Genomic DNA, 23,614 nt, shown 5'->3' on the forward strand with positions numbered 1-23,614 from the left:
CGGCCCAGATACTACCAGCTCTTCCGGTGGTGGTCCTGCTGGAAGCACACACAGTCACACTGTTTCACCAGCACTGCATCAGCCCAGGATGGACCCTCAAATTTGACTCTTCTTACTTTTAAGAAAAAATTGACTCTTGTTTGTCCCTTTTAATTAATGGACTTATTACTAGAGTATTTCTTGTAAGTTATGATATCTCTCAAATGAATGTTCTAGATCGTGTTTGGCCAAATGAAACACAGCAAATCTGTCCTCCGAAAATAAAGCGGCTAAAACCATGAAATGAGCTCGCGCATCTTGCAACCAATGCCTCGATACTTTCATCAACCAAATCAACGTTACTGAGTTCAATTTGTAACATCAAGCTGATGCATATTGATCGGTGTGTAATCACAGTTAGGAAGAAATAGAAGGCTCCCAGCTTCATATAACAGTGCTACGAAAAAAAAAATCACAAGTCAACATCGAATGTTTTGCAATAAATAAAATCTACTTCGACGAGCGTATAACGGTTCCGAGCCAGTCTTCAGAGTCCGAGCTCACATCCCCCTTCAAAGCCCTCAGCGAGTGTTCCGTTCCAGCCTGTATCACAGAACACGTTGAAAATGATCGGGGGTTATGTCACGTCATTCGAAAATAATTTGCTAGGAGAACCTTAAGATTATCGTGTTTCAAAGCGGCAAAAGGTTGTGAGCATTCCCACCTTTGTAATGTAAACATCAATTCCAAGCCTAGCTATCACTGCAGCTTCCAGTATTTTGGTCTCCATTCCGCCAGTGGTGTCATGTGCAGCTACTGATATCTCCACTGCAGTACATAGCAGACATATCAGGCTACAATAAGATGTTTTAAGCAATATATACAGGTCACCAATTTTCACTAGTTTCTAGGCTTAATACCATACATTGATCCCAACAGCTACAAATAAACGGTTTAGAAATTAGAAGAAATATAGAAGGTACGTGCATTTGATTATCAAGTTATTGAAGAGACAGAAGAACATTCTCGATGATGCCTTAGCAACTATAGTGCCTTTGCTTATTCAGTTAGCTACCACAATCAGGTACAGCCATGTATAGTCGTCCAACTTTTTTTTTTATGTACTTATAGTCATCCAACTTTGGAGGAGCATCATGGCACAACTGCACCAGTGCTAGGGCCTAGGATCATTAGCTCATCACCATATACATGAAAAGGAATACAGCGCCATACCTCCTTTATTGTTGCCTTGCAGTAATGCAGGTTTTACAATAGACCAGCTTCCTTTATCATCCACTTCTGTTAACTAGCACAAGTCAGTTGGATGTCCATAGCATCAACACATTTCTTTTTTTCTTTACAAAACAAAAAAATTATAATTACATTTTTTTTCTGTTTTCTCCATAAAGCCTTTATGCATATCAAACAGTCAAAGCCATATATTATGGTTTATGGGCAGCCAAATCAATACATGCCAAGTGAATACTAACCTATCTCCTTCAAAAGTACTGCATTTGGGTCAGTTGGAGGGCGATCATATACTCCATGTACATCTGTCTACATCTCAACTTTCAGACTACCAGATAAAAAAATAAAATTATCTATTGTAAGAAACGAAAGGCACATTTGAAGTAAAATATGATAAGAAAAGCAAAAGAATGTGAGCCCATCAAATGAAAAAAAAGAACAAAACAAAATTTCAGCATTAAAAGGAAAACAGTATAACCAAATAAAGAATATGGTGAACCAAGTTATCTTCCATTGATATTTGATGCAAGAGAATTTTAAAGCCATGAAAAAGGAGAGAGGTAACAGTACCAGAAATACAACATATTTCGGACTTAGAAGTTGCGCAAGATGCCGTATAATGACATCCCCACTCAATATGGTGCAGTCCTGGTAATTGAATGATAAGATCAGTTCTAATTTGAACGAACAAATGGACTAAAATCTAAAGGAGAAAGTAGACATGCTTTGATTCAAGAACCCACCAGCAATTCGTCAAGAACGGCATCTCCATGCAAAACCTGCAAGAAACGTGGGATCTTAATTGCTGATAAAGTTTATGTTTCTTCCACACGCAGATCTGAGAAAACTCATGAACTTTTGTAATGCTTCCTCTATGTGTAGAATTAATTATTTAATAATCAATAATGTTAGCATCCTGTTCTGTAATGCATACTGGACATTAATATAAGTCCTACAACAATATGATGTTAGCATCCAATATGCATCACACACAATGACTATTAAAAGTACCAGTCTGCCAGTGCGATTAGATTTGAATGATGCATCAAAGAACATGTACAAGAAGTAACTAATAAATATGACACATACTCCAGCAACACCATATGTTTCTTAGATATGCAGATGACTCATGCTAACAGCTTAGGCAAATATGAAATTCTGAAGGGATAGTGGTTCAAAACCTTTGGTAAAAAAACTTACAGGGACAAAGCCAGCATGGAGTGACTGAATTATTTGAGAAGCATTAGCTGATGCAATCTGCAAATGCATATTAAAAGGGCTAGGTATGTATGGATATAAAACAATGTATAATTCCAAGAAGATGTCTAGTGGTATGGAAGAAAAGCAATAATTTTCAAGTTTGCTCACCTTTCCTTGACTAAGCAACAGTTTTCAAGTTTGCTCACCTTTCTTTGACTGGTAGACCACCCACAAGTAAATGGTGACATCCCAACAGATGGTATTCCTTCTGCAAAAGAATATGCATTTCAATAAGTCTTCTACTCACCACTGATTCTAACTTACAATCTAGTAATAACTATTCAAGGTCTATTTCAAAATGCACAAGTAATATGATTGCCAATTTATGAAAGTTCATTAAGATTTGCAGATAAAGGCAGAAATTGTTATTAACAAACAATGATACATCCTTGCATGGGATCATGGATTAAATAAGAACTTAAGTATATGATAAATAAAACTAAACACGAGGAAACATAAGCATATCTTACTACAGACAAGAAGGAAACATTACCATGGACTGTAAATACCTGCAACATTGATATGAGAAATAACACAATACAGACCATTCTTGGCATGGAGGCATAATACTACACAGAAACAAAGATACATAAAAGGATCCAAAAAAAATGCATACCTCTTGCCAGGGCTCTAACGATCTCCTGGTTAAGAGAAGTGACCTAAATTACAAAGTTTATTGCATTACAACATGCTTCCAGAAAATGCAAAAGAAAAGGAGAAACATTTGACAAGACAATAGACATCAGAAGGGGCCTCACTGAAATTCTTGTAGCGACAAAGCCAGCCTTCACAAGTGTTGAATGGAGCCCTCCTTTATGAACTCCAGATCTACTTGCTTGGAAGTGGCCAAAAGACCCTGAAGTAGAATTGTAAAACCTTTGTAAAACTAAATTTTTTGGAGTGCTTCATAAAACCAAACAGTCTAATGATAGTTCGTAAGGCTTACATATATCAAGGTAAAATCTCTACCAGTTGCTTAGAAATATTTCTCAGGAAGGAATATCCTAGAGCCTATGAAATCAAAGTTGAAACTACAGCTGAGCAGTGTCGAACCGAGGCCCGCAATCCAATGTGCAAAGTTGCTCTTCCGCAGAGAGGAATTTGTGACATGTTACTTGCTAATCAATAATGCATACATTAACATAACATTGTGAGCTTACAAGCTCCAAAGCAAAAAATATGAACTGTCATGAGTTGCAGGAGTAAGACAAAAGCCAATTCAGAGCCCGAGCAATACCGGCGCCGTGGACGACTATGAAATTGGTGTCGAGCCCCAGCCCAGCCATCCCCGCGATCCACTCAGCGTCCACGGCCGGGTCGGCCGGATCGCCGTGCCTCTTGCTCCAGTCCATCCCCAGAACCTTCTCCGGGGCGCCATCGCCTTCGGATTCGGACATGGCCTGCCGCAGCTGCGCGCACGCCGACCGCAGGCTCTCCTCGTTGATGCTCTCCAGCTCGCCCTTGTTCGTGATCGCCGCTCCACCTGCGCTACCCACCGGAGCTTTTCAAATCAACCAGTGCCAGAGAGGCGTACAGGCACGCATGGAAAGGAGGCATGTCGTGGCGGACAGCGCGAGACTGTACCTAGCTTGACGATGCAGCGGACCGGGCGGGGCGCCGAGGGGCCCGGATGCTCCTGCGCCGCCTCTTCCGCCATGGATGCTTCACTCCTGCGGTGAGCCCCGCGCCGCGCTCTGTGTGGTTCAGACTTGCCTTGATGCCTTCAGCACCGTTGCCCCCATCTGCCGTCGGATGGTTGTTTCTATTAATCTGGGCCGTCCAAACTGGGCATTCAGTTCCTTTTACTTCCTCTTGTCTGCAGTCCCCGTTCCCTAACTCGGCCGCCGCCGCCGCCGCCGCGGTTGCGCTGCAGTCGCCCCGAGCCCATCGCCAGCCGCGTTGAGGTATACAATGAGGCTGCTGCAAGCGGAAGAGCTATTCCGGAAGGTTCTGGAGGGTGGGTCGAAGACGAAGGCGGCTCGGCTGCTCGGGCTCGACGTTGGCAGCAAGTACGTCGGGCTGGCCGTCTCCGATGAGAAGAACAGGATTGCTTTGCCTCTGAGGTAAGCGCCTCCAACAATTGCTGGCCGTCGCACAATGTGTTCGATGCTGTTAGTGCTATGTCTCGAGGGTTTGCTTTTATTCCTATGTTAACTGGCATAAGCACAAATCAGTAATTTCATTGTACTCTAGTTCTTTTAAGTTCAAAAAATTGTACTCTAGTTCTAGCATAGGCTTCTTTTTCATATATATAAGGATGCAGACGAAGTTCTCTATATGAATGTTTGTGCATGAACGGTCCCGTTTGTGAATTCTTTCGATAGTTTTGCTGTATGACACCAAAACCATTGATCCACTGGCATTGTATTCCAGTGCCAATCGGAAACTGACTTGCTCTATGCAAGACAGTAATGTTCTATGATTGAACCAATGCCTATATATTTGTGTTCTGCATTTTAAAGCATCACCAATTCTTTCTAATCGGCACCCACCCCCAAAAAGTTCTTTTAAGAACAGGCAGAATCGAATGCTGAGCAGTTATTTGGTTTTAACCTTACTAGATGATAAAAAGAAAGATGGTTTTAGCCCATCTCAGTATGTAGTCTAAAACTAGATGGACAGCTGCACAGAAAACTGTACTAATTATTTAGAAAAATACAAATTTGTGCTAAATATTTAGCAATAAAAAATGTGTGGTTATTAAGCTGTCTGTGTACCAATTGGTAGATCTTCATGGTGGTAAATTTTGTGGGCCTGTTCCGCCCAGCCTTAGAGCAGTTTTTGCTATGCTCAGTCAGTCTGAGCCAAGCTGGTCAAACTAGAATTTGATGGGCCTAAACTGTTTTGCCTTGCTTCCATTATAGTCATTGATGTGTCTTGTGAAAAAGAGAACAATGTCCATGCGGTAGATAATCTAAATCTATTTCCTTATTGACCAAAGATTTCTTTGCTATTTTATATTATCGGTTGTTTGTACTTGTACTGAATGGTTCTTTCAGTGTCTTGAGTCGGACAAAGACAAACATCAACTTGATGGCAGATGATTTCAAAACATTGGTATGTTGAATATCCTGTTAAGTTTGACATCATATCTATTGTGGATATTAGGATATATCAAAAGTTCGTCTTTAGTGAAAGATTGAGTACTCAGTCTGCTACACTGCATTATGGTATAATGAGTGATGGCACATTGCACCATTCATTTCAAGTATTTAGTTGAGCTTATTTTCGCAATCTGTAAACTAAATTCAAATTTACCTCTGCCCTAGAGGAATGAAGGATCTCAGTGCCTGTAAGATGTTGAGATGTTGGGTACTCAGGCTTCTTTACCAATTTGGTTTTATTTTGTCATGTATTTTCCCAAAATATTCAGGTTTGACACTGTCAACAAAATGTCAAAAGAGATTTAAAGCAGAATATTTGGTTTTGCAGTATTTTTTAAATTGACTAGGCTGTAAATTTTCAGCTTCTCTTGTTGAACCTATTCGTTCTTCTGCAGTTTTGAGCTTATTCTAATAGACGTGAAAGATGTTATCTCTGATTTCAACTTTGTTTACTGGATAGGCTTCAAAATATTCCCTAGCTGGGTTTGTTGTGGGCTATCCATTCAACCTTCATGGTCAACACTCTCCAAATGTAAAGTTCTCATGCTCTTGTACAGTTCACCCTGTTCCAATTTATGTTTTCTAATGTTCTCTTTTTCTGTAAATCAGGCAGTTCAAGTAAGGCTTCTTGCTGGAGAACTTTGTAAAACAGGGAAACTTGATGATCTGTGCTACACATATTGGGATGAAAATTTCACCTCAAAGGTGAATTACGCTTTCTTCTCTGAGCATTCTTGCTCAAACATATTGGGATAGTAAATTGAATTGTTGTAATACACTAGAGTGATTATTGGATGCATTAGTGTTGCTCCTTAATCTATGGCTCACCTTTCTACTCTCTTTGCATCTCCCTTTTGAAGTTCTCTGTTAGTGGAGTGATTTGATCGATCTTGTTGTTGTGTTCGCTACAGTGTGTTGAAGCCCTCTTACATCCTCTGAATCTAAAAAACCAAGTTGAGGCCAAAACAATAACAGATAAATTTGCTGCAGTTTGCATACTCCAGGTACATAATCCAGATATCATGGTGGCTTTTCATGTTTTTAGTTGATTCGTTAAGGATGATATATAGCTCATTCTGTTGAAATTTTCTTGATCGGATTTAGTGACATGGACAATGATCCTTTTGCGAGCAGGGTTATCTTGATAACATGAACAGAAAATTCAGACCTGCTGACAAATCTGAAGCATAAGGTGGCACCTAATCTCCACTGAACTAAACCAAAGAGCAGGGGGTCATCTTCTGGTAGGTCTGATTTGTTCTGAGTTTCAGAAGCTTTTCATTGTCATTTTTTGTTATTTACATGGTTTCGATGTGCTTTTGCCGCTCAAATATTCTGTATCCTTGCCCTCGTTCTTTGGGGTGTGGTCATGACAGCACTTCCATTTGTGAAAACTTATGCAGGTTTGCCCGTGCGTGGTTCATCAAGATGTGAATGGAGCTCCGAACCGGTGCTTCTGTTGGCATCTCATTAGTTTTATGGACCCGGAGCTGACCACGGAGAGATCAAACTACTAATCGATTGCCTGGCGCAAGCAGATCTTGTGCTTAGCCGCTCAGGGCGAAATCATCATAGATGATGCGAAAATGCTGAGAACATCTTCTGATGCTGAAGTAATGAGAACCTCCTGTTTTTAAACCCGTCATCCGGGCCCTATCAGCTGATGAAATTCCCCGATGGGGACACCCGGATAATGCAGTATGACTGTATGAGGGCCCATCGTTGCCACTGATACGCTTGTCCAGTCCCATTCCGTTCTTGTACTATAACTTCCATCAGACGACCAACACTACGCATGCTTGGGTGTTCTTGCCCCATTGCTTACCTCTCAATTTGATCAGCCAGTCCGGAGGAATCGAATCGATTCGACCTAAGGATAATGGAGCATTGATGCTGCACCCGGGGTCAATGTTTTTTCTCCACAAGACCACAAGGGCGAGCTCAGTTCTGTGCTCGCGTGCGCACGTCCTGAACTCCTGATACGCTCACCGTGACGTTAACACTTGGGGATTGGCTGTCCGCAGCGCTCACAGTCACAGCCCATTTCCGGAACGGTTACCCCGTGTAGGACTCGTGCACCGTAACGGATGAGCGAGCATTGCCGTGCCGGTGCGCCTGTTTCCACGAGGGGTGGCGTGAGGAAACTACACGGAGAGAGATCCTGTGGGGATTGGTAGCTTCAGTTACCAAACTTTCCGGTCTAGAAGAGGAGATGAGAAGCGGAAGTTTGCGACGGCAGACATGGCAGGCGGGCGCGCAGATTGCAGAGCAGTGGCGCAACCTAAACTGGCACGGCCACTTGTAACGTCACGAGACCTCATCATGTCATGTACCGTACCTGGTTGCTCCTCCGTGCAAAGTCAGCACAGCTGACAGACAGCTCGGCGTAGCTTCGACCGGAAGAGATTTGGGGACCAAGAAAAGACAGGTCAGGGGCACATGAAGTCAGCGGGGCGATCGTACAGTACAGGCACTGTGTGTGGTTTTCTTCGTTCCGGAGCCGTGACGTTCCATGAAGATTGGGGACACGCCACGTTGGATTGGAGGCAGCTTGAGAAGCTGAAGAGGCCGGCCGGTTTACGACAGTTTGATTGGAGGCAGGGCAAGCGTGCGGTGCAGAGGAGAGGCGACCCTCCGGCAGGCGCCGAGCTGGAGGTTTCGAGCCCAAATGCCTCGGCTGCTTGGGCTTCTCCGTGAATCGTTTGGTTCTCTTTTGGCGATTTCGTGATGATCAGATAACCCGCCGTGCGCGCGGGTGCGACGAGTCTTGGACAGATCGTTCCGTGCTGATCCCGTTTGCAGATTTGCAGACTTTGGCGCGGATGGGCATGGACAGAGGCACGGTCATTTTCTGTTTGCAGGAAATGCCTGTGCTTTGGGCACAAGAAATCAGGGTTCAGCTCGAACAGGAACTGACGGGAGGCACATGAATTCCGAATTCAGGCTATTCAGCACACAAAGCTGTCTCCTGAGTCAGACCACTAGAGCAGCCACACAGCCTGGCATGGAACGCCGAAAATGAGGCTCAAATTCTGCTTGTGGCGGCCCCGATCGCACAACCAGTGCTGTGTTCTTCATTAGACAGACCAGAGATGTGATGTGACGCTGGCTGAAGATAAGCCACGTCGGAGGCGGCTTGGCGACGACGAAGCCGGCCGGTTCACGACAGCAGATTCGATCGGCGTCGACGACCGGCAAGGTGCATGCGCAGCCCAGCCGCTGGTTTTGGTCCAAATGAAATGAAATAGCTGCTTGGCCTTCGCAGCTAATAATTGTTTATTTATTTGTTTAAATTTTGTTCTGGCAATTTCGTGAGCAGACAAGCCGCCATGCGTGATCCGCGTCTCAGGTCTTAGACAAATCGCTGGCGATGAATTCGTTGCAGATTTGCAGTCTTTGACCGGATGCGCACGGCACGGTCAATCTGTCCGCAGAGAATGTCTTGCGCCCAGGGCGCAAACGGAAGCAGAATTTTTTTGTCAATTTTAGGAAAATCAAGGCACGGTTCCCTGCGCAGTTGGCCAGATGAAACCAGAGCTCTGCGACCAGGAATTTTGCCACGAATTCAGCACAAAGCTGCCTCTGGGTCAGAGGATCAGAGCAGCCACACAGCCTTTGCACTGAAGCCTGAATCCTCTGGCCCCTTTCTTTCAAGAACTTCATGTGATCCCCAAATCTGTCAGTGCGTGCGGCCGCATAATCTAGCGTACGACCTTGTGATGTCCGGTCCTTGAAAAGCTTGTGGATATCAAGGGAAGATACGCGGGTGCGTCACCTGAGATTTCCCCGGTGGACACACTTGCTGACCGGCGCGCCGCGCGCGGCGGATAACTAACTAGTGGTGCCTGTCAGGATCCAGCGTGCAAACTCCGGTTTCTCCACCGGAACATGTATCTCGTGTGACAGTGAACCGGTGACGCCGACCGATCGCTCCTCGCCCGGATCAATGCAGCTCAGCGGACCACACGTCGCCAGGACAGCAACGAGTCCTGGGAACAGTCCACGGGCTCATGTTCATGGTGTGTTGGATTCTCTTCTCTTCTTCTTATTTTTTTAAAAAAAAGAAAAGAAAAGAAAAGAAAGGAAGAGAAGACGATGTCGATGAGCGGAAGTCATAGACCTGATTCGACCAATCTTCTCGTCAGACACAAGCGAATCGACTGGTACAGGACGAGATCCTCGTTAGCGTGCCATCCCGTTGGTGTCCCTCGGTCGGACGGCCGCAGAGCCGCGCTGTCCCCTCCCGCTCCGCGACTGGTTTCGGTTTCCAGCTCGCGGCGGGCGGTGTCCCGGTGCAGCTCATTCTGAGGTCTGAGCTTTCGTCACCCCCATATTCCCAAAGGGAAGGGACGGGGCGAAAAGCCCAGTCGCAGCTCGAAAGTCTCGGGATTTGACAGCGCGGGCGAAGTGCGGTCAATCAGGCGGGGCTCGCCGGATCACGGCCACCACTGTTACGCCGGACGACTCGGTCCTCCTGCTCCTGCTTTCACCGGCTCGGTTCCGAGCAAAAGGCAGGCGCGCGTGCGGCGCCGATGGAGATGGCCCAGGAAGCGCGCGCGCGCGCGCGGCCGGCGTCGCCGCGCCAGCCGCCAGGCGTCGCTCTCTAGGGTGCCGGCCCAGGATGCCGGCCCTGCCGGGCAGCTGCCTGGTGGACGACGGCGACCCGCGGACCCGCGCCCATGCATCCGCGCGCCGGCGCGCGGTCGTCGGTCGGACCATTTCGCACACGCACGGGCACGTACGGTGGGTTCCGCTCTAGCGCGCGCATCACATGGGAGGTGGGAGCCGCGACGGCCACGCGAGCAGAAGAGGCCACAGGGAGGGTGGGTGAAGGACTGAACGGTGAATCATCGGCGACCGATCGGTCGGTCGGTCGGTCGGTCATTCAATCGGTCGGCCGGTCGGTCATTCAGCGTGCTACCACCTAGTACTACCATAGCTAGCTAGCTAGCGTAGGCGCGGCACCGTCGAGTGGCTATACGTTCGGCGGAGCACGCAGGCCGGCCGGCAGCGCGAGCGTGTGCGCCCGCCGAGAGCCGCATTGGAGTCTGGGCGCGCCGACTCACGGCCGGGGGGGAGCAGGGAGCTTGTCCGGTCCGGCCGGACGACGACGACGACGACCGGTTGGGGGCCTGGGGCGGTGCTTGATGCACGCGGTCGGCCTCTTTTTCCGTGGGCGTCGTGTTGGATTCGTTCGGTCCGCATGCAGCCCCAACATGGGTTACACAGTAGCCGCGGGTAGCTGCTCCTATATATGGTGAGGTCTACGGTGTCGGAGAAGAAAAATCGCCGAATCGGGTGCTTATTTTTTGGGCTACACGATCCAGCATTTCGCTTTTGTAAAGCATCCTCTCCTATGTAGGGTGGCGGGCGTGCAGTGATGTGCAGGTTGCCAGGTTCCTGATGCTGCTGAGGTGAGCCTGGCCACAAACAGAGCCACAGCTGAGGTCAACCGAAGTCAACAAGCAATCAAACAGCACGGCCGGCCTCTCCCTGCATCCTCCTTTTCAGATAAAGCTTTTTCAGCATATCCATATGTCTGCACAAGGCCTCCTAATACAGTTCGGCAGTAGCTCCAAAGCAGGCGATTTGTGCGTTTCGCCTTGTCTCTAAAAAAGCATCGACTAGTTTAGTATAAGCAGAGTCACCTCAGGACATTACTATCATGTCGCTCTTTCATGGAACACTCCAATTTTCCACTCGATAATAACAGGCCGGCTGTCCCCCAGGGGCGGGCCCAGGATTTGGGAGTTGGTATTCAAAATTTCAAAAGATGTATTTTTTTACAGCTCAAATTTCATAAATCACAATGATAAGTTTCAAAACAAAGATCGAATTTATCACTAGTCCTATCACCTTGTGCTCAAACTTGATTTCGCTCAGACCTGCTTCGGCTTGCTCGTCCACACCCCACATGGGCACAACTGCTGGAGCGGCGGAGCTGTGGAGGCCCTACCACACTGGGCGAAGCGGCAGCGCCGCGCCCTCACCTAGGCCGCGTGCTCCATGCCGTGCACTCCTGAGCCCTGCGCTCCTGCCTGGCTGTGGCGCTGGCTTGGCCGCTGTTCGCATCCTGTGGCCCGCCCAGCTACCACGCTCGTGTCGCCGATCATCTGCCCGGCTGCGGAGCCCTACTGTCGTTTGTCCTCGCGGCTGATGAGTCCCTACCTTCATCTGGCATCATCGATCGCGGTCTTGCAGCTGGGGATTGGAAAATTGAGGGACCGAGGAGGCACACGGGCGCTTGGCCAGTCGGTCATGCTAGCTAAATGGCTGCCTGACCGCTAATAGGCCTGCGGGCCGTTGGGTGGGGAGAGGTGGGACATGGGCTACTATAATTTTCAGCACCAAGCAGAAACTAAGTTTAGAAGCCCATTATATTGTGTAATATTCTTATTTTTTATTCATATACATATGCTACACTGCATATATAAAAAGTTTTGCCCAAAATAATGGGTATTCACTGGAATACCTTGCTACCATGTAGGCCCGCCACTGCTGTCCCCGAGCACTCGTCGTCTCGTCCGACAGTAAAGAAAAAAGAAAAAAAAAAAGAAAACTGGCCTTGGAGTCATGGAGTACCATATGCAGGCTTGCAGCCAATAATCAACCTAGCTGAGTACAGCGTGTATTGCAATGCCTGCTGTGTTCAGTGTTCAGTAGAGGAAGCGATGAAAGCTCTTGCACCCGAAACAACCGACGACTTCCCTAGCCTTGAGCTCTCCAAAAGCACTCGCTCTCTCGCATGATATATGGGCTTTTGCAGCGCCCGTCTCGCTCCGCTGCCCTGCAAATCAACCCAACTGACGTCACCGGAAATGCTCTCGATTAGGGGCAGCTGGGTAGGACAACGCAGCACGTAGGAGTAGGACTGGTCCAAGACCAAGAGTAATCCTCCCCAAAAAGCAAGATCGCCGTCGACAACCCCTCCCACGAAGTCAAGCTAGCTGCTACGTGCATGAGCGCCCCGGATAACCTAACCAATGCTAGCCACCTAGTACACCACTAGCCAAGCACGCCGCTAATTTAACAGCGTCTCTCCCAGTCCCAGCTAATCGGTCGGCCGGACTAGGACTGGTCCAAGACCAAGAGTAATCCTCCCCAAAAAGCAAGATCGCCGTCGACAACCCCTCCCACGAAGTCAAGCTAGCTGCTACGTGCATGAGCGCCCCGGATAACCTAACCAATGCTAGCCACCTAGTACACCACTAGCCAAGCACGCCGCTAATTTAACAGCGTCTCTCCCAGTCCCAGCTAATCGGTCGGCCGGACTAGACTAACCTGTGAGAGGTATCGTGGCTTGGATAGACTATCAACCTTGACATGAACTGGTGCGCAGGCTGACAGAGAGTGCATGTAGCTTTTCTTAATCTGACGGATCGGCGCGTGCAGCAGCAGGCGCATCAGCTGATTGACGGCCACCAGAAAGGCAGCGACGACGCCGACGAGGCGACGACTAGCTAGCATCCATCCATCCCGTCCCTCTCGTTCCCCATTTGCTCCTTGCTTGCCGACCGAGAACTCAACTCACCGCGGCAAACAAACCGCACGAATCCGACGCGCCGTTGGACGAGCTAGCTAGGGGGCCGTCCTTTTTCTTCCGCCGGAGTTGACGCCTCGCTCGCCGAGATGATCAGATCCGCGGTTGCTTTCGGGACGGAGCACACGGCGGCAGTGGTGGCACCAATCAACAAGGGGCTCAGGGCACAACAAAGGGGGACTTTAATTTGCTAGGTTGATGAGCTCGGCCAGTCCAACCCCAACGAACGAACAGCCCCCCGCGCTCAACAGCAATTATTCCTCCAAGCACGTCACCGAGCTAGCGGCTTCCAGTGCCGGCCTTTTTCCCCCCCTCTCCTGGTCGCCCTCACTCTCCCGTCGTTGACGAAATGAGGTGTAGAGACACATCGCACATCCACACGTATCTTCTCTTAGATAATCGGATAATGTCTCGCTCGGCTCTGCATCATGAACTGCCATGGCCGCAGTCTATGCATGTATCTCTCTTATGAAATTACAAATTAGTAGCTTTCAAATCGAGCAAACATATTAAGCATCCGTAACACGTATTAATTACTCTATCTCAGTTCCAAAAAAAACAATATGCACCTAGATACGTATTATGTCCAGATACATAAGTACTCATTCAGATAATTTCGCCTATCGTACTACTTTTATAATCGGTTTAGGAGGTTAAGGGATTCCGCCTAGCTAATTAACGAGGCAAGGCAGCCACTGCCAGTATTTTTCAAGGAGCAAATTGCAGCGGACCTGCTCGTCGTTTGGCCATCACAAGCATTGCGTCCGGCAAGCAGAGAGCATCTTTGTCTCAGATCTCGCGAGGTAAAATAATGGGGAGTCGCGACCTAGCTATATATACATGCATCGCAAATTCTGGCGTCACGTATGGGTCATGCGTGATGCTTTCTTATAGATTAACAGGGTTAGTTTTTCTTTTTCAACCTGTGTTCGTGGATCGTGGTGCAGGATTGAATGGATCCACGTACTGGTGGTTTGCAACGTCTGTCGTCCAGGTGCTGGATACTTCCTTGGCTGAGCTAGAGCAGCAGCTGCGTGTAGAATATGCTCTAATTTTTTTTGAAATAAATATGCTCAAGATTTTGACTTGGCATGAATGGACGATCCAACAGACATCAGGTGCGGTGGGGATTGTGCGCAATTGGTTCAGGTAGGAGAGAGTAGGATGGATGCTGGTTGGACTTGAGGGTCATGCTACCGTCGTCGTTGTCTTTTTCTTGATACTAGTACTATAAACTTACATTATTTTTTAGTCTTTTATTTAGTTTTGTTATTATTGCTGGATTTTAATTTGAAGGAGGGTAAGGCGCCATCATTCATCGATAGGTATATATACATTTATTTGGGAAGGAGTATGATTGAATTTCTGTTGTTTTTAATTTTTTTGCAAGAACGTAACTATATATATATATATATATATACACACACACAATGACCTAGGCTACTAGCTAGCGATGTTTCTTTTCTTTTATTCTTTTTAAATTATATCTTCCTTGACTTGGCCCCTACTTTATTTTTAAAAAAAATGAGGCGCAAGAAATACAAAACACATAAACAATTAACACAGGGCGCGTTATCATTTTCAGCAGTGATTCATCAATCAACTATATCATTCCGTATTGGAATTATATTCTATGGTAGTAGGAGTGGTGTTCCTTTCATTTTTCTCTTCTCGTTTCTTTTTTTATCAGAAATGATTGCACTCATCAGGGAGCAGAGTAACTTGGTGTTCCAGTGACCTTGTTTTTTAATTTGTTTTAGTGCCAAACAAAAGGAACAACCACTTGTCGATCTAGATTTGGAATACGATCCTCTGAACATTTTGCTTCCATCATATCGTGTAGCGAAAATGGCCTCTCATGTCATATTCCAATATATTATTTTGGCGATTGATGACACACACAACACTTGGACTAATATGATTGTTAAGATGATCATTCTCAGGCTTTCAGGTTCAAGTGATGACAAAGAGAAGATAGGCAAAGTTAGGCCCTAAGGGCCGCCCCTACGGGGGGTTCCGCCATGGTATTTTGGTGCAGAAGGAAATCGAAGCCAAGTCAGCTTATAGGCACCGGTTGAACCGATGGTTCAAAAAGGGGCATCGGTGCATTGGGTGTACTGTGTTCCAGAGACGATGCAAGTCGCGCAAGAGCCAAGTCTTCAGCACCGGTTGAACCGGTGAAGCATCGGTGCATGCCATCGGTGTAATGGCATCAGCAGTCAGGAGTTCAACGGCTACTTCGGGTTATGAGTGACCGGATGAACCGACGCTACCCCAGCCAGAGGCATCGGTTCATCCGATGATACGCAGATTTTCTGCTGACCGTTGTAGCAACGGCTACAAGACTTGGTGGCCTATATATATGCCTCACCCCGGTCATTTGAAGTTTGCTGGAGTTGCTGGACATCCCACACACACCAAAGAACATCTCCAAGCCATACAAGAGCATCAAGATCATATCCTTAGCGTTTAGCACTAGCTTGTAAAGTGTGAGTGCTAGAATAGCTCTTAGTGAGTGAGATTGCAAGGCCTTGAGCCTTTGTGCTGTGGTTCTCTAGTGAACCAAACAAGAGCTTGGTGCGCCGGCCTCCTTGGAGCTGCGAAGCTCACCGGCAACGTCATCGACCCTCCGACTTGGTGTGGAGCGGCGACGACACTTTGTGCGGGGGACGTGGAGACCCCTATCCTTTGTGGAGAAGCTCCTTAGTGGAACCCGGGGGCCAAGATGATCGTGATTGTGTTCACGGAAGAGACTTGGTGGCCGAGTAGTAATACTCTTAGTGAGTGCTACAACAATGTGAATGTAGGTGTGCCTTTGTGGCTAACCGAACCACGGAATAAACACCCGCGTCAAGAGTTTGTTATCTCCTATCCCGCTCTTTAAGCTTTCGCATTTAATTCTTGCAACATTTGTGCCTTTACTTTCATAGAATAATTTTTTGTTAGAAAAGGCTATAGGGTGCATAACTCTTTTGGGATAGGGGTTTCACACTAGAACAATCTAGTTGCACATCTAGATAGCTTGAATTAATTTAAGTTTTGTGCAAACTAGTTGGAGCCATAGGTCAAGTTTTTTTATTAGAATCTAATTCACCCCCTCCACCTCTTAGGTTAGAGCACCCGATCGCTTTTCATATCGTCATCAGGAGCTTATTACAGTAGTCAGCCTGAAGTTACGGAGAAGATTCACCATAGCCGCGCTTGTCTTTCATACATCGAAATCCCAGCCAGCTGCTTGTACCGTACATGCGGAAAGTACGCTATCTCGCCCGGCGGCGCACGCACCCATGCCCTCGTGTTCCTTGTGAAAGCAAGTGTTAGTTCTGTGTATGTTCATGCACCATTGGATACGCCCACGATCGGTTGGTTACGGAGGCAGAGCATGCATGCAAGATGCCATGCGGTTTCGGGACGCTCTTGCCCACGCGCGCAGGCGGCGCGTCACGTCGCCGCCGCGCTTTCGACGGCCAGCCTTACCCAGAGTGCGCCGCACGGCTCCCCGCCGGGCATCGTCGATCTCTTCGTCAGCACTCACCCATCCACCGTAGTCGCGGCCGCGCGAGTGCGTGCGTCCAGCTATGACTATCCGACGAATATCCGATCGAGGCCAGGCTGCGCGCCGCCCTGCCGCGCAAGCCAGTCAAGCTACCGCCGCCCGCCCGCCCCCGATTCGCGGGCGCGGCTCTGGGCAGGGTCGCTCGGCGCCGCACGCCGGCGCCGAGCCTGCACGCGCCGCGCGTGGCCGCGTGGGGGTTACGCGCACCGCGCGAGACGTGGTGAACGAAGCAGCAGCGCCCGCGCTGCGGCGCGCGGCGAGCCTGCCCTGGCCCTGCCAGCTCCACTCCTCCGCGCCGTCCGCATGTTTCTGCGTCGATTCCCTGGTGCCGCGGCGGGAGAGAGGTGCGTGCACGGGCCCGGCTTTCCCGAGCCGAGGCCCGTACACGTCCCTGTCGATGGTTTCGTGTAGCGATGTGATCCGGCGGAGAAGCTTTCTTTAGGCTGCACGAGTTTACTGACGGCGTCAGCGAGTATGCCATCAGGGTCAGGTTTCTCAATCGGATACAAATTCCAATAGAAGACGCTATGGCGACACGTGTCGTCAGCCTTTCCCTCCAAACTAACCCTTTCTTTGGCTAATGTTCAGACGGACCTGTTGTTACTGCTCGTACTGACGAAGATAACTAAAATGGACCGGAGCCGATTACCCACATGATGAAGGCAGGCCGTACTGATCCCAATGCAAGGTCTCCAAGTATTTTACCGGGAGTCGTCGCTGTCACGGTGAAACCGAGACATGACAGGTGTTGAACACGCACAGCCTGGATTGGAACCTGTGTGTTCCGCCTCCGCGCGCGCGCGGCGCCAGCTCGCCGGAGATGTTAACGTGCATGCCGAATCCAGCCGTGGAACGGGCACCGTTCCCGTAGAGTCCATGCACGCCTCGATGGGCACGGAAAACACGTTTGGCTCTTTCCCCGGTCACGGATAGACAGGAGATCCAAGCTGCGTATCCAACTCTAGCTCTAGCATTAGTCCAACGAACGAACAACAGTGGAGTATACTCCTACATGCTAATTATTCATGCACTCTTGATGAGGAGAAGGTGTTGTACGTCCTAATTACCCTATATATTATGGCAGGGGAAGAATGGAAAAACAAACAGGTTTAAATCCAGCCCGGCCGGCATCCTACATTTCGATGAATCCAAGAATGAATATGGTATGTGGTTGGTAGGATTTAGCAAAATCTATCGGGCGTGCTCTAAGAGCATCTCCAAGCGTTTGCCATATTTTACTTGGCATATCTTGTGTTTTGCCAACTTCTAAAAAAATATGCCAAGTAAAAAAAAGCTTATCTTTAACAGTTTGGCATAATTCACTTGGCAAATCCAGATCTAACTTACATCAGGAACCCTGAGAGAGAAACAAAATTATATTTATGCCCTTCCACATCTTGAAAACTTAAATCAGGAACCCTTCTCTACTATTTATTTCTTTTTTAACCCTTCCACCTGACTAGAAACTACGATGCCAACCGCGCGCCGCGCGCGTATATTTACGCGCTGGAGGCTGGTTTTTTTCCAAGTTGCCAAAAATTGCCAAGTCTTTTGCCAAACTGTTGGAGGAGTATTTTTAACGTTTTTGCCAAAAATCAAAGATGACAACTCGATTTGCCAAACTGCTGGATATGCTCTAAGTTTATATTACTGCGAAAACTGGGCTGCCAGCTTCTAGTAAACTAAGCTGAACCGTAGTGGACGTACAATTACTGAGAAATTAAAATCAAGCTTTATATCGTACCTTCTTTAACAAGTACTCATAGTGCTAATCACTACTACTACACTGTGACGGTAGAAATTCCTCCAAAATACCTAAATATTCCCGTGGAAATTCCTGTGCCGTCAGTGCTCCTCATTTCCATCCATCTCCAACTGGTGCTCCTCATTCCATCCATCTATAATATAATTGGTTCCCAACAACACAAAGAAGGGGAATCCCAATTTTCCATCGGGTCCCTATCACCTCCCTCCATTTGCTTGCGGCACCCCCCATTATCCTACCCAGCTGATATCCTCTGCCGGTTGTGGTGCACCGTGGTGTGTCGACACATGCCTCCCCGGCCACCCCATTTTTCTAACCCGTGTCGGGCTACTCCCCTACCCCCGCTTAGTTTAATCCGGCGTCATCGCCCCCGACCGGTCGGCTAATTAACCCGGCCAAATTAGTAAACCCGTCGCGGGCACAAGGCGGCTTAGGTAGCGCGGCGGGGGGGCGGCCGGGACAAGCGCCAGCCGCGCGCGCGCGCGTCTCGTCGTCAGCCCCGATGGCCCCTGCCGGGGCGCGCCGGCCGTGAGTCCCATCGCCCGTCCGACGTGGCGGACAGGGCGGGCCCACGTGCCCCCGACGGGCGCGGGCAGTGACGCCCGCGTGGGCCACTCGCTGCCGGGCGAGCTCGCTGCCCCCGACGTGCATGGCGCCCGTGGCCCCGCCCTGGGGGAGCCCCGGGCGCGCTATATATACCGGCCCCCGCAACGGCATCCTCCACTCGGAGGTGCAAGCCGGCAAGGAACACCAACAACCACCACAGCAAACAAAGAGCCCTCAGAAGAGTTGAGCTGAGGTAGCTAGCCGAAGAAACCCCCCCGTTCCGTTCCGTTTAGTTCTTGCTTCCGGGCATGGCTCCGACCGAGGCGGCGGCGGCGGTGGCAGCGGCGAAGGGGAGGGTGACGGCGCTGGGGGTGGCGGCGTGCGAGCACGACGCGGAGAAGCTGGAGTTCATCGAGGAGAAGACCAGGAACTTCGACGCGGAGCAGGTGCGTGTGCTCGCGGAGATCCTGGCGCGGAACGGCGGCGCCGAGTACCTCCGCCGGCACGGCATGGAGGGGCGCACGGACCGCGCCGCGTTCAAGGAGCGCGTGCCCGTGGTCACGTACGAGGACCTCCGCCCGGAGATCGAGCGCATCGCCAACGGCGACCGCTCCAACATCATCTCCTCCCACCCCATCACCGAGTTCCTCACCAGGTACTATACTGCGGCTAGTATTGATGGGTTGTTTAATTCTAATCGGTTTTCGCGGTCAATGGTTGCAACGGTTGATTAATCGGTGGGGCGCGTTGGTGGGTGATGGAATTGACGTCTTGCTTATTCAAATGCGCGCGTGCAGCTCGGGGACGTCGGCGGGGGAGAGGAAGCTAATGCCGACGATCGAGGACGAGCTCAACAGGCGCCAGATGCTCTACAGCCTCCTCATGCCCGTCATGAACCTGTGGGTGACCCGTCTGCTACCCTCACTCTCCTAATAATAATCCAGCAGCTAATTCTTAGTAATTTCTACCCTACTCTGTGTAAGCGTTGCTTAATCGAATTATTGTATGTCTCCTGGTTGCTTGCTTGCTTTCGATTGATTGATTGATTTCCCCGTTTTGACCCGGCCAAGGCGATAGGGTCAAGCGATCGAGCTAACCGTTTTCGGCTGCAATCCACCGAGATGATGAGCTGGTGTGGTGCATGCACTATATATATTTTTAGGCTTAAGAGAGCTACCTAATCTCTGATTTTACCAAATTGACCTAACTGAAGATATAATGGTGTCCGTTTCACACATCGTCTTTCTACATGTTTTCACAATCTATCACTTTATTTTTTTGAGAGAGAGATTAATTAAATCTACCGTACGTAGAATGGCAATCTTAAGCCTAAATAAAGTGACTAGAAACATTAGTAATAGGCAGGAACGAAGTCAGCATGTGTCCGTAGCCTGTCGTCCGGCTTGGCCTCCCCCAGCCCAGTCCTCCTCCGGGCCGGGGTGAGGAGCGAGGCTAGTAAGCCAAGCAGAGGCAACTTGGCAGAGGCGTGGCTAATCATTCAGACCGGGCCTAAAATAATTCGAGTTTGTATCTTAGACGCCAGAGATGCCGTCTCTACTTTTTAGGCGCCAAGATTCCCTTTTCTTATTTGCGGCATCGCCCAACTCTACCTTGCTAAAATAAGTCCATTGCAGACGTAACCGGCAAGTTGTTGGAGCGTGTAACCGTGTAAGCAACGCGACAAAATGCAGCGCCTTCTCGCGCTGAAATATGTGCTAGTAGCTCCATCAGTGTGGAAGATTAATTATATTTAGAACCAATCAACTTTTTTTTTAAAAAAAAAGGGGTAGTAGAGCCGATGCAATCAACTTGCTGCTTATATAAGCACACGTATAGTATGTGGTACATACACTGGATGAAGTTTGTTAATTGTACTTGTTGCCACATTAATTACACGGCAACATGCATACCCTGGCTGGAAAGAATGACGGCATGCAGTATATATATAACTAGGTGATACCCCGCGCGTTGCTGCGGAATTTCTTAAATTTTAACGTGAAATTTGAAAGTAAAAAAATTAAGATGATTGCATGGCAAAATTCACAAAAAAAATTGATGGAAAATATAAATCGGTGGCCCTAGTGGACATTGATGTGGCATTTGATATAATAGGTTTCTATATGATGCGGATAACTTGCATGTTAAGAGAAATAGAGTTAATGACTTTATGTGTCATCTATATAGGCTATATAGTTGATATGAATTTTACTTGCATGTTATTTTTTATCAAGATCTGGTAGAAATCGATAAACTAACATCAATAGAATATTTGATCACATTATAAAAGAATAGGTGCTCAAAAAAATAGAGTATGTATATGAGTCTTTCCATTAATAGATTAAAGATTAAAAGTATTGCAAAAATAGAGTATGTATATGACTTTACGTTAATAAATTAAAGATTAAAAGTATTGCACATAGTAGAAATCATATGGACATTTTCTTGTTTATTGAATCTCGTAAAAATCGATAAGCTAAAAGAAGAAACACCAATAGAATATTTGACCACATTATAGAAGAACAGGTGATGAAAAAATAGCGTATGCATATGATTTTACTTTAGTTAATTAAAGATTAAAAATATTGCATATTGTAGAGATGACATGAATATTTTTTGTAATTAATAAAGTAGTTAAAAGTTAGTGGGACACTTAGTGGAGAATGATGTGGACACCTTGCATGAAGAGAAATAGTTGGTGGGTGCTATCTATATATGATATATAGATTATAATTATCTCATGAGTTTTTTAAATTTGTTTCTGAGAAATATAAGAAGGAAAACATTTGTGTTCATGCATGCATGGAGCTAGCACACATGTTATAATTTATTAATCTGGCTGCATGATGCATGCATGTGTATGATCGATTTGCATCATCCATCCATCAGGTACGTGCCTGGGCTTGACAAGGGGAAGGGCCTCTACTTCCTGTTCATCAAGTCGGAGACGAAGACGCCCGGCGGGCTGCCGGCGCGGCCGGTGCTGACCAGCTACTACAAGAGCGACCACTTCAGGCACCGCCCGTACGACCCCTACAACGTGTACACGAGCCCCACGGCGGCCATCCTCTGCACCGACTCGTTCCAGTCCATGTACTCGCAGATGCTGTGCGGCCTGCTGGCCCGCACCGAGGTGCTCCGCGTCGGCGCCGTCTTCGCCTCCGGCCTGCTCCGCGCCATCCGCTTCCTGCAGCTCCACTGGAAGGAGCTCGCGCACGACATCCGGACGGGCACCCTCAGCGCCCGGGTCACCGAGCCGTCCATCCGCGCTGCCGTCGCCGAGGTGCTCGCGCCGGACGGCGACCTCGCCGACTTCGTGGAGGCCGAGTGCGCCAAGGACAGCTGGGAGGGCGTCATCACCAGGGTGTGGCCCAACACCAAGTACCTGGACGTGATCGTGACGGGCGCCATGGCGCAGTACATCCCGACGCTGAGGTACTACAGCGGCGGGCTGCCCATGGCGTGCACCATGTACGCCTCCTCCGAGTGCTACTTCGGGCTCAACCTCCGGCCCATGTGCGACCCGTCGGAGGTGTCCTACACCATCATGCCCAACATGGGCTACTTCGAGCTGCTGCCGCACGACCCGGAGGCCGGCGAGCCGGGCAGGGACGTCGACGGCCCGCCGCCGCGGCTGGTGGAGCTGGCGGACGCCGAGGTGGGCAAGGAGTACGAGCTGGTGATCACCACCTATGCGGGGCTCTGCCGCTACCGCGTCGGCGACATCCTGCAGGTGACCGGGTTCCACAACGCGGCGCCGCAGTTCCGGTTCGTGCGCCGCAAGAACGTGCTCCTCAGCATCGACTCGGACAAGACGGACGAGGCGGAGCTGCAGGCGGCCGTGGAGCGCGCGGCGGCGCTGCTGGCGCCCTACGGCGCGGGCATCGTGGAGTACACGAGCCAGGCGGACGCCGCCGCCATCCCGGGCCACTACGTGGTGTACTGGGAGCTGATGGTGCGGGAGGGCGCGGGGGGCAGGATGCCCGAGGCGGCCGTGTTCGAGCGCTGCTGCCTGGAGATGGAGGAGGCGCTCAACTCCGTGTACCGGCAGCTCCGGAACGGCGACGCCATCGGGCCGCTGGAGATCCGGGTGGTGCGCGGCGGCACCTTCGAGGAGGTGATGGACTACGCCATCTCGCGCGGCGCGTCCATCAACCAGTACAAGGCGCCCAGGTGCGTGTCCTTCGGGCCCATCATCGAGCTGCTCAACTCCAGGGTGCTGTCCAAGCACTTCAGCCCGGCGTGCCCCAAGTTCAGCCCGCACAGGAAGTGATGGGGATGCTGCTGATTGGATGGATTCGATGGTCACGGCCAAAGATCGGGGCTGGACGCTAGCAGCCTAGCGCTGCTACTACTCCCTTCTTCCCAGTCGTTTATTATACTGTGTGTGTACAAGGCAGAGGAGTGAATTAGTATCACAACTCCTGCTTGCTAGTTGCTACTAGCTCCAGCCAGATGGCTGCTTCTTTGGTATTAGATCAAGCTACTCCACTGCTGGTAGTTACGTACTTGTGCGTGGTGTCATTTCTTGAGTGCAAATGGCGAGTGTCTGTAATCGTAAGATGGTAACGTCATTCTTGGCCCAATATATCATAATAGGCACCGTATTCTATGGAAAC

General features: G+C 49.1%; 3 protein-coding genes across 4 annotated transcripts; 2 read left to right on the forward strand and 1 right to left on the reverse strand.

Annotated features, from left to right (window-relative positions):
- Nucleotides 1-297: 297 nt before the first annotated feature.
- Nucleotides 298-4,243, reverse strand: LOC120708153 (isopentenyl phosphate kinase-like). Its single transcript, XM_039993274.1, has 12 exons — nucleotides 4,072-4,243; nucleotides 3,725-3,970; nucleotides 3,246-3,343; nucleotides 3,104-3,146; nucleotides 2,634-2,695; nucleotides 2,428-2,484; nucleotides 1,971-2,006; nucleotides 1,798-1,875; nucleotides 1,470-1,536; nucleotides 1,213-1,278; nucleotides 704-807; nucleotides 298-582 (listed from the first exon to the last, which is right to left on the reverse strand). Exons 1-12 carry the CDS (start codon nucleotides 4,142-4,144, stop codon nucleotides 490-492), a joined length of 1,023 nt encoding a protein of 340 aa, XP_039849208.1. The 5' UTR covers nucleotides 4,145-4,243; the 3' UTR covers nucleotides 298-489.
- A 44-nt stretch (nucleotides 4,244-4,287) lies between these two features.
- LOC120708154 (putative pre-16S rRNA nuclease) lies at nucleotides 4,288-7,415 on the forward strand. Of its 2 annotated transcripts, XM_039993276.1 has the most exons (8): nucleotides 4,288-4,550; nucleotides 5,487-5,544; nucleotides 6,052-6,123; nucleotides 6,201-6,296; nucleotides 6,503-6,595; nucleotides 6,726-6,835; nucleotides 6,995-7,055; nucleotides 7,087-7,415. In XM_039993276.1, the coding sequence occupies exons 1-6, from the start codon at nucleotides 4,399-4,401 to the stop codon at nucleotides 6,780-6,782; spliced, it is 528 nt and encodes a 175-aa protein (XP_039849210.1). In that variant the 5' UTR covers nucleotides 4,288-4,398; the 3' UTR covers nucleotides 6,783-6,835; nucleotides 6,995-7,055; nucleotides 7,087-7,415. The 2 variants fall into 2 exon arrangements, with proteins under 2 accessions (XP_039849210.1, XP_039849209.1); XM_039993275.1 differs by having other exon boundaries at nucleotides 6,995-7,415.
- An 11,751-nt stretch (nucleotides 7,416-19,166) lies between these two features.
- On the forward strand, nucleotides 19,167-23,613 carry LOC120708155 (probable indole-3-acetic acid-amido synthetase GH3.2). The gene is made up of 3 exons (XM_039993277.1): nucleotides 19,167-19,653; nucleotides 19,796-19,897; nucleotides 21,885-23,613. The coding sequence occupies exons 1-3, from the start codon at nucleotides 19,307-19,309 to the stop codon at nucleotides 23,266-23,268; spliced, it is 1,833 nt and encodes a 610-aa protein (XP_039849211.1). The 5' UTR covers nucleotides 19,167-19,306; the 3' UTR covers nucleotides 23,269-23,613.
- Nucleotide 23,614: the final 1 nt, after the last annotated feature.

This window comes from Panicum virgatum, chromosome 5K (assembly GCF_016808335.1).
Source record: "Panicum virgatum strain AP13 chromosome 5K, P.virgatum_v5, whole genome shotgun sequence".
In the NCBI taxonomy this organism is placed as follows: Eukaryota; Viridiplantae; Streptophyta; class Magnoliopsida; order Poales; family Poaceae; genus Panicum; species Panicum virgatum.